The sequence below is a fragment of the Sinocyclocheilus rhinocerous genome, unplaced genomic scaffold (assembly GCF_001515625.1).
Source record: "Sinocyclocheilus rhinocerous isolate Xijiao unplaced genomic scaffold, SAMN03320098_v1.1 scaffold533, whole genome shotgun sequence".
Taxonomy (NCBI): Eukaryota; Metazoa; Chordata; class Actinopteri; order Cypriniformes; family Cyprinidae; genus Sinocyclocheilus; species Sinocyclocheilus rhinocerous.
In genome coordinates, this window is record NW_015642843.1 from 447,365 (window position 1) to 457,756 (window position 10,392).

General features: G+C 36.2%; 1 protein-coding gene across 1 annotated transcript in view; it reads left to right on the top strand.

The window, feature by feature from the left end:
• Window positions 1–3,916: 3,916 nt before the first annotated feature.
• LOC107756827 (L-rhamnose-binding lectin CSL2-like) overlaps window positions 3,917–10,392 on the top strand; it is an 8,602-nt gene continuing 2,126 nt past the window's right edge. The window contains exons 1-10 of the mRNA XM_016574115.1: window positions 3,917–3,964; window positions 4,137–4,172; window positions 4,660–4,704; window positions 4,803–4,932; window positions 5,007–5,116; window positions 5,207–5,251; window positions 5,343–5,478; window positions 5,966–6,081; window positions 8,427–8,471; window positions 8,619–8,757. Of these exons, the coding sequence (XP_016429601.1) occupies window positions 3,934–3,964; window positions 4,137–4,172; window positions 4,660–4,704; window positions 4,803–4,932; window positions 5,007–5,116; window positions 5,207–5,251; window positions 5,343–5,478; window positions 5,966–6,081; window positions 8,427–8,471; window positions 8,619–8,757 (833 nt within the window). The 5' untranslated portion in view covers window positions 3,917–3,933. The remainder of the gene's footprint in view (window positions 3,965–4,136; window positions 4,173–4,659; window positions 4,705–4,802; window positions 4,933–5,006; window positions 5,117–5,206; window positions 5,252–5,342; window positions 5,479–5,965; window positions 6,082–8,426; window positions 8,472–8,618; window positions 8,758–10,392) is intronic.

A 10,392-nucleotide genomic window follows, 5' to 3' on the forward strand; every position in this document is an offset into this window, starting at 1 on the left:
ATTACATTTCATGCTGTTTTTTTTTAAATCTTGCATCTTTAAATCCCAAGAATCGATTAGTGTAGCCTGTTTTCAGTTAATGGACGGAACATTGAAAGGCACTTCCCATCCAATATATCGCAATAAGCATTGTGCTTTGGTGCTTTTAATATGTCAGATTTAAAATTCTGTCCATTGTATTGCAGTATTCAAACAATAAACGCCGTTTTGGCGCTGTTTAATGTGGAGTGACAGATCAAAAAACATATTCGGTGACCATAAACTCATTAGTCAGATAGAAAGATAAACTGTAGAGAGGGGTATTTTGCTAAATATATGCACCATATAACATATTCATGATCATTTTTACTGTTCTTATGTTTAATTAATGTTTGAATAAATCCATCAATTTTTTATGACAGCCACCATTTAAATGTTTATATAAAAAAAAAATGAATTGAAGTAGAAATATTATTATGTAATTGTAACTTTATTGTTTTAAAAACTTAATTAAGTGTAATTTTAGCGGTTGTAGGCTATAACGTTAGCTTACAAATCAGTCAATTTTAACCTTCAATATTATAGTAATGTAGTACCAACTGACTCTCATGTATATTTTACAGCATTAGTTGAGAGATTTTTTTTTCTTGAGAAAATTTGGCATGTACTGTACCTGATACATATCCAAAATAATCGATATTGAATTGAATCGAATCGAATCGAAAGCTTGTGAATGAGAATCGAATTGAATCGTGAAATTTGTGTCAAAACCTAGCCCTAAATGGTTGCAATTCCTAAGCATTTTGTGTTATACTTTTGTTCAGCCCCTTTAATTAAAGCTTAAAGTCTGCACTTCAATTTCATCTTGATTGTTTCATTTGAATTCTATTCTGGTGGCATACAGAGCCAAATTTATGAAAATTGTGTCAGTGTCCAAATATATATGGACCTGACTGTATAAGTGATATAGGTACAAAATAACGCATGAGAGGGGTTTAACCATTTACTGGGCAAAGAAATCACAAAGCCTTTAATCCCATATATGTGGGATGCAGTGCTTTTAATCTGATGTTGTTAAAAAACAATCAAACGTGATCTGCTTGTTTACTCATCTGACCAGACTGCCAAAAAATGAGGACATTTTTGTGGACTTGGAAAAGTAAACCTGCTTTCTTAGTCCTGAAAGAATGATGATAGAGTCTGAGTGAACTAGAATTCTCAACAATGATTCAACATGTGAAATCATGCAGTTACAATTGAATAATTTAACAGAGTTCAAACACACAAATGTTTAGAAATAACAGCAATGAGTTTCCACATAAATTCTGCAAATTCATCTGATTGTGGAAATCAGGAAACGTCTTGTTTTGCTCTCTTTCACAGCTTATGACACAACAGGAAGAGAGTAATGAAGTTCAAAAAGAGCTCAAACTGGATGTACCAAAGACGTTACTACAACCTAGACATGGTGGGAACAGGTAGTGAAAGAAACAGGTAAACAGATACATGCAGCACTTTTAGACAAAACACATATAAATGTGTTTGTGTAAATTATGCAGCTGATGTGTGCTTGTGTGGATTCAGATGTAACAAAGCTCCCTTTATTCGTCCCATTGGGTGCTGTGGGTCGGCGGGAGGTCGGCGGTGATGTGACAAAAGTCAGACAGCAAGTTGTATAAATATGGATGGACTCAATTTCAGAAGCAACATTTCTGCCTTTTACAACATGATCTCCCTCAGTGTCATCATATTTACCTATAAGTTTTTACATTTTATTACTATTTTAGATTTAGAATTAAACTATTAAATAAACAATTTAAAATGCACATGCAGACCATGTGAAGTCTCAACCTGACACAACCTGTATTATTTGTGCATAGGAGTGTAAAAATTGTAAATGACATGTAACTCCCTATTCAGTGAGGTAAATGAACAATGTAAAATAGCAAAGTTAAAACATTCAATATGGCAGTTCTGTAGGATTTAACCTGAACATTCAGGTAAAACTAATGTGTACAAAAGTAAAATAGATTCTGTGAACAGACAAGGGCCTAAATGTCAGTTTTAACTCAATATACTGTGATCAGTTAGTGAATGAAACTTACAGCTTTTAACACTATCAGTGATAAAAGGAAGGATTCTCTTTATTCAATTCATGTACATTCTACAAGAACATTCTGTATTAAATGAATTTAAGAATATATGGGGAAAACCAAAGGTGCTTTATAAAATCTGAATGACAGATCAGACAAAAGACTGTATGGATACTGATCAGCTTACCAGAGCTACAATGTCTCGGTTACGTATCAGGAAATGGAGATGTTACATAGACATACTGACGTATGGGGTCTCATTTGGGAGCCCCAATCACCTCTGAGTAGTATAAAAAAGAATGCTAGATCTCCGCTGCGCATCGGGTGGTTCTATCATTGAATGCACAGCTAGCTGTAGATTACATCAATGACAACAGAATTGTTTTGTATTGTTAAAGTTAACAGTTTGTTTGTTTGTTTGTTTGATAAATGTAACGAGACTGAAATATTTAGGCCTACATCTGAAAATAATATAATAATAAACATAAACTATACATATAGTAATATATATACATAAACTATACATACAGGCTTTACAAAAAAGAAACCTATACAAATAGTAAACTGCTTAGGTCAACTTCAAGCTGTTATGTTGGTCCATACAAACTGGGACCAAATTGCTTTCACAAATCAAGAGGAAATTGAACCACAAATGAGTACGGTTCACTTTTGGGTCAACTTTGCTTGTTCACATATGAGCTGAACTGCTCTGAGAGTGTTTGGAAGGCTCAAACGAACCAGTGTGAAAACACCCTCAGATGGCGGCATGCATCCACTCATTCAAGTTTGTTCTGAGGAGCCAAGACCATGTCTCAACCACTCAGTGAGGTAGTTCAAGGTTGTGGCAGATGAGGGTTCCATACGTAATCGAGACATTCCCTTTCAGTCAGTCACGTTCGACATTATGTTGACATACTGACGCATGGGATCCCTATGGAAAGTGCCACAACCGCTGAAATGTGTCATGCGAGTTGGGGATACAGGTGTTGGAAAGCTCTCGCATGCCAAGTAACAACTGGCATCCCAAGTCGCAACCTACCCAGCGCTTCGTGTGAGCCAGATAATCTTTCATACCGAAAACGGGATTGAAAAAACACTCACCGCAAAGAGGGTCACTGCTGCTGTTTTTGTTTTTTACAACAACAACAAAAAAAGAGTGAACATCATTTTGTTTCTGTTTTTGGTACAGCCATCCTCTGCTTGGAGACAGCCTTTACCTTCTGCTGACCTCCAATGAAAACAAGAGCTGATCGGAGCTCCTAAGCTCCATGTGCAGTCCAGGGTGTGTTTCCCAAAAGCATTGTTAGCTATGGTCGTATAAGTTCCATTGAACTCTACTGGTAATGACGGAACTTGTGACCATAGTTGCTTTTGGGAAACGCACCCCAGGGCATCTGTGTTGAGGCAAAATTGAGATGTGAAGTATGCATCCTTCAGGTCAATCGCTGTAAACCAATCTTGGTGGAACACGTGAAAATTGGCCTCTGCATCAACATCCCGAACGGGAGTTTGTACAAGATTCAAGACCCGACTTCATCTCTGTTGGAGGGACAGACTCTATAAAATCTTATATGTAATTGCCTCATTTACTTTCAGGTGAGTTTAATTTAATGGAAAAAATATGCACTGTGAAATATGTGATGTGAAAATATTTGCACTATTGAGAAATGATCAAGTAAGTTCCTATTATAATAGGAAGTGTTTGCTCAACATCAAATTTTTTACACAGATGTCTTTACTTTCCAAATAAGTTTAAGAGTTTAAGATTCTTATCTGATTGAGTAATCAGAAAACAGACCATATAAATATGGATCAGCTCATCAGAGGCTACATCTACACCTTTGACTGTGACAGCAGAACCATGTTCTCTCTCAGTGTCCTCCTGCTTACCTGTAAATTTCTTTCATCTGATTAAATTGCAAAATCAGACGCTCAGTGGACACTATTGTATAGTTGCACTTTTAGACATTTGGGTTAAATTTAGGGTTGAGAACAATGTGAATGACTTTAAGATTAGCATTGCACAGGGATTTTAATCATGTATCTTCTGTTGTTGTCTTACAGTGGTGCTTCTGAACTCCAGATTGCTGATATCTGCAGGTATTTCATTATCCATGAACCACATCAACAATCAGCAGTTAAGCAAAGATTACTTGACTGAATTGTCCAGCTTTAAATTTCATAGTTGTTGTTTATTTGGGTGGGTTGTGGTGTGAATATGTCACTATTGTATGTTTTTATTATTCTTATTAACATTATTAGGTTAGTTCAGGTTATGTATGTCATGTGGTGCAACTCCCCCAAAACATAATGATATTTATGAATGAACAATTCCGGAGTTTTATAATAAAAGAGTACATTAAACCACCATAAATACAATAAGTACATTTGTAAGAACTTTGTATGTGTTTTGAACTAGTGTTTTTTTTCCTTCTTTTTTTCTTTTTATTTTCAGCCTTATATGTAAATCTGTCAGATTTAGTATTTTCCTATTTTGACTTTATTGTTTTTATCCTTATAGTTTGTCAATCACACCTTGTTACAAATGACAAATAATATCTTGAAGCTGCACTCTTTAATTTTTCAGAGACTGTAGTTACATGTGATGGCTTTGTACAGCATCTCAGTTGTGGTAAGATGTTGTTGTGTCTAAAGTTATTTATTTATATATACTATTGTTATTGTTGTGAACAGTAATCCATTGTCAAATGATATTTTTCTTCTGTTCAGATACTGGTGTGATCAGTGTACAATCAGCAACATATGGCCGCACAAGCAGCCAAATTTGCAGCTTTGGACGACCACAAAGTCAAATATCTAATACTTGGTGTTCAATAAATGTCCCTGTGATCTATAAACGGTAAGAGGAAATACAGTAGATAGAATTATGAGTATGTTGCTGGTTTACTTGCATATGTCTTTATCTTTAAACAGGTGTAATGGACTGAGAGCGTGTGGGTTAAACACTCAAGGACTCTCCACACCAGATCCATGTTTTGGCACCTACAAGTACTACACTACCAACTACATTTGCATCCCAGCAGGTTTGGACTTTTTCTCTCTCTTCCTCCAATTCCAGCTCTTTATCATTTCCTTCTCTGTATAACTGTCTTATATCCTCCATCATCTTCCAGAAACAAGTGTGACTTGTCATGGTGGATACGGTTATTTGAAATGTAGTGAGTGATTTTTCCATATCTCTTACTTTGTTTCAAGAAATCAGATCACATGGATTCATTTAAGAAATACAATTGTTTTATCCCCATGTAGAAAATGGTAAGACTCAGATAAATACTGCAAACTATGGACGTACAGATAAAATCACCTGCTCTCAAGGACGTCCATCTGAACAGCTCCAAAACACCAACTGTTTTTCACCCAATGCACTGAATTTTGTGTCGAAAAGGTAGATAAATTAATTGTTTTAAAGTTCATGATCTTCTTTAAATACCGTCTGCAGCTAACAGGGAATTTTCTGTAAGGTTCTCTCAGTTAACAAACAAGTTAACGAACGTTCTTCCAGTAGAATGTTTGAAGTTTGAAGTCTAGTCTTTAATAACATTTTCAAAATGTAGCCTATTGTATTAAAAACACATTTATAAAATGTCCATGGAATGTTTTTTCTAAAATGTTTTAGTAGGACATTAGTCTAACCTTTTTAAAACATTACTACTTATTACTTGTTTAGAGAACGTTCAATAGTCACATTCCCATGATCAAATGGAACAGTCTCTTAATGTTTTCTTTAACTTTTGCATAACTAAGAAAATGTTTTTAAAACATTCAGAGAGCATTCAGAAACGTTGCTTAATAATGTTCCTATAACACATTTTTGTTCGCTGGGATAAAGATGCAATGAGTAATGTAAGTCTTCCTTTTTTTGACATGTAAAGCTGCAATGGCCTGGAAAAGTGTGAGGTGTATGCAACGCATATGATCTTCACTGATCCCTGCTTTGGCACATACAAGTATCTTGCAATCTCTTATTTTTGCCTCCCGCATGGAATTCGTGAGTATTTATCATCCTGTTTGATACTCAATTCATTCTGTTATTTTCAGGAAGTGTGTTTAGAATATTGAGATTTAAGAGACTTTTGAAACACATTAGTCAAAGTTCAAAAGTTTTTTCTCACCTGCAAGCAACCCTTGCGAGAAAAAAAAGTACACTTTAGCATATTTTTTAAAAGAGTACTTATTGTGGTTATAATATACTTTAAAAGAATATACTGGGAACTTAATGTAATGTTTTTGGACATTTAATTCCATGCTAATTTCAATAAAATGAAAATGTATACATTTATTTGAAATACAATTAGTAGAACTTAAAAAGTGCTTTTTTGAACCACTTAAGTAGGATGTAAGTACATCATTATATGTAACTGCATAATTACTTCTGTTGTCTTTGAAATATGATTAAAGTTTTAAGGGTGGAAGAACCTCAGACACTTTGATCTCCTGAAATTCGGACAATACAATCAGTGTGTTAACATACAGACATCTATTTCCACATCTCACTGAGTGAAGATGTGGGAGTCCTTCTTTCTCACCTGTCCTTCCTTCACATTTGTTCCTTCTCCACCATTTCCTTCCATTTGCCCATCCTTTCCTTCACTTAGTTCACTCAGAATTGTAAATTGCTAAATATATTGTTCCACATGAATGCCAGTGATATAGTGTTCATTTTGTCAGCTATTGTTTAATTTAGTCTGTAGTCTTAGTCCTGTGTCAAATATACTTTTGAGTTTTTATCACATTTAGTCAACTTGGTCCTGTTTTTGTTTAGTCAAGTATTAGCTGAAGAAATGTCTGAGAATTAAAGTCTAGTTTTAATGAAAACTTAAGTCACATTTTCGTCATGCTGTATAATGGTTAATCTGATACAAATTTTGCTCAAAATTATAATCGCAGTGATTGTTGTCATTTGAGAAATTAATTTTTACATTTCATTAGAAGTATTGCACTTTCACCAATAAGCAACAAAATGTCAACTCATACACATGGTTTGTTTTGCCTCATGTAGTGTACTGATTTATTGTAGGCTATTTATTATACAAACACACACACACACACAAGCTATATATACTGTGTGTATATATATATATATATATATATATATATATATGAGGGCTAGGACAATAAATCGATGCATCGTGAATCAAGAAATGATTCTGCATCGATTCTGAGATTTTCGGAAGGCATCGTGATTCTCTCTTGAATCCAGACACGCCTTAAATGCACCTGCGCCTTGTGCTTTAGACCATGCTCTTAGATCGTTAAAATAGGGCCCTTGATATCTGGCAATTGCAAACATAAATACATTTTAGTTATGTATTTTATCATCAACGATATTGCATGTTGATATAGTCACAGTTATCGTTTAATGACCCTATTGTCATCTTGTCATTGTCTCATTTTAGTCATGGGAAAAAAGCTCGTTGACAAACATTTTTTTTGCCATAGATTTCATTATTGATTAAAATGAACACTAACTCCTTTTTGTATCACGTGAAATGTCTCAAACTACTATCAGAGAAAGTAATGTTGGTCAGCTTAGATTTTAAAACATACATTATTTTCATTTGTCATGCGTCTCCTAGCAACAGTGCACACATTTCTGTGTGAGTTTGCTGTGATCGGAAGGAATTTAAAGTCTGGTAGTGTGTGATCTTCAGTCGTTTAGTGCATGATGCCCAGTTTTCAGACACAGTAGTCGCTAGCACGTCAGTTTACATGCTCAATGTACAAATTTTCACATGTAATTTAGTCTTTCCGTTGAAAAAACAACCCAAACCATGCTGGCCAGGCTAGGAGACCTATAGGTATATATATAGGTCATGATCAGAGGTTTTCTCCATACCTGGAGAAAATTCAAGGTTAGAGTTAGAGATTAGAGTTTAATTGAAATTACTTTGCTTATCGAAAAGACCAAACATGCAGGAAACCTTCAGCCACCATTTGTTGGGCCAATTGGGTGGACTTTCCAAAATGATATAAAATGTACTTTTACAACAAAAATAATTTGACATTACACAGTGCACTTATGAAATTTATACTTGTGTTAAGAAACAGTCATGAGAGTATTAAGAGAGTGTTAAGTGGCCTTATATTTTATTTATATTATATTATCTACAAATACGTTTTTTTAAATACACTTTTAAGATTTAAATTACATTAAATTACTCTTTTTACACTACAAGTAAATACTACAAGTGCACATTCAATACAATTATGCACAGCTCTTTTTCATAAGGCAAAGCACATATAAATAAACCATTACTCACTTAAGCCTGTTTCACATTTATTTTATATTTATATTTTTTAAACTGCTTTAAATTATCACTCTGTTTACTGAAGGTTCAAGTTTGGTCTGTGAACATGAGACGAGTGCCCTGACCTGTGGTGTGTATTCTGTTCTTAATTGATTGTTGCTTATTTTTAACATTTCAGTTAATGCATTACAGTTTGCCAAAATCCCCAAAATTGTATTATACGATGACTTTTTTTTTGCATCCCAGAGACTGTAAAATATTGAATTGATGTTTTCAGAGCATGGGACTGTCATACGCATTCACGGCGCTAACTACGGCCGAGCTGACAGCAGCACGTGCTCTACTGGACGACCTCCTGCTCAGCTTTCCAAAACTGACTGCTACTCCTTAAATTCACACACAACAGTCGCCAGCAGGTCAGTTTACATGCTCAGTGTACTATTTTTCACATGTAATTTATTCTTCCCCTGTTGAAAAAAACAACCCAAACCATGCTGGCCAGGCTGGGAGACCAGCTAAGACTAAGGCTAGTCTAAGTATTTTCTCCCAGTAGGGTAATAAAATGACTTGAACTCTTTCCCCTCCAACGTTTTTGAAGTCGCCAGCCACCTCCAGCATTTTTGATGATTTTCACTCAAATTTCATTGCCCCCAGAATATTTTGTTGTATGAATATCGCCCCATCAAGCTCTCACTGGGTCCGCTCCTCAGCTATCCAATAGTATGTTCCTGCACAACCGGAGGCTGCAGTTTCAGGACCGCACTTCTAGGACCGCAGTTCTAGGACCCTATTCTTTTGTAACAGCGCCACCTACCGAATTGGATCACTAAAGATGGACGACATGGACAGCAATCAGAGTGAGTAACTTTACCGATTTTCAATTAAGTTTTATTTTATAACCTTAAAACGATGCAAAGTTTACGTAGCCAACGTGAGAACTGCTAAGAAATAATATAAACATTTCCATTTGTTTTGGAAGTTTGGTCTGAGTTCTTGATGCTTTTACAACGTTTTCACCTGCAGGTGTCGCCAGCATTCAGCAATTCAAAACATTGAATCATTTTTCGAAGCAATTGGTTCAATTGCTTCAATGCTTCGAAAAGCTTTGTTTCTCCCATCACTAAATGTAGGCAGGTTTCATAAAAAAAGCAACATTTTGAGTAAAAAGCTGAGAAAATCGCATTTTTAGCAAATACTACATCTGGATCATATTCAGTAAGATGATCAAAGCACACCTCCGGTGTGACGAAGGTCTGAAGCCCTTATACCATCACGCCAATTTATTGGACAATAGCACTTAGCATTTCATCAGATTTTAATTCCTTCAGGGAGCGAATCATCTGTTGCCCGTCGGAAAGAGATTCTTGTGTTCTAAGCCATCTATTTATATAGAGCAGTGTAAAAGTTTACTCCTCTAAGGTCGGACACAATGAGTTTTCCGGTATGTATGGATGCATGTTACACAGACTCACGAGGAAACAGGTAGGAAGCTTTGCGGCCTTTATCTATTGTTGTATCCGTGATATCTGTGTTTGTGAGTAAGTTGCGCTCTGGGCTCGCTCTCTTTCTGAGGAAGGAGAGATGTTCGTTCAACCCCCGCTGTTCCAGTTCTGCGGTTGCTGAGGCGCCGCACGAGCTCGACGCTTGGGGTGACGGCGATGAGCCCGAGTGTACAGAGAGTGAGAGAACGGAATGAATCCCCTTCTCTCTCGCTCTCTTCCCCGACCGCGTGCGTTTATCAGAAGAGCGCCTCGTGAGTCAGGTGGTTAGTCAAATCTGATTCCCGCTCCGGAGTTCATGTGACTGTTTTTAACTACGGACTCCACAGCTGACATTTGTTGTGCGCTATGGTTTTTGGCGCTTCATGCTACCAAACACTAGTCTGCCCGGCTAATAATTATTATTCTTTCAGCTCCACGTGTTGACATCCAAGTCCCCACTCTGTGTTTGGTGCTGGCATGCCTGATTTTAGTATCCGTTCTTGTTTCAGAGGTTTTTCCCGCAAATCAGGTGTCTCGGGGCCTCATGAGGGAGGATCAGGCTGTCGTATG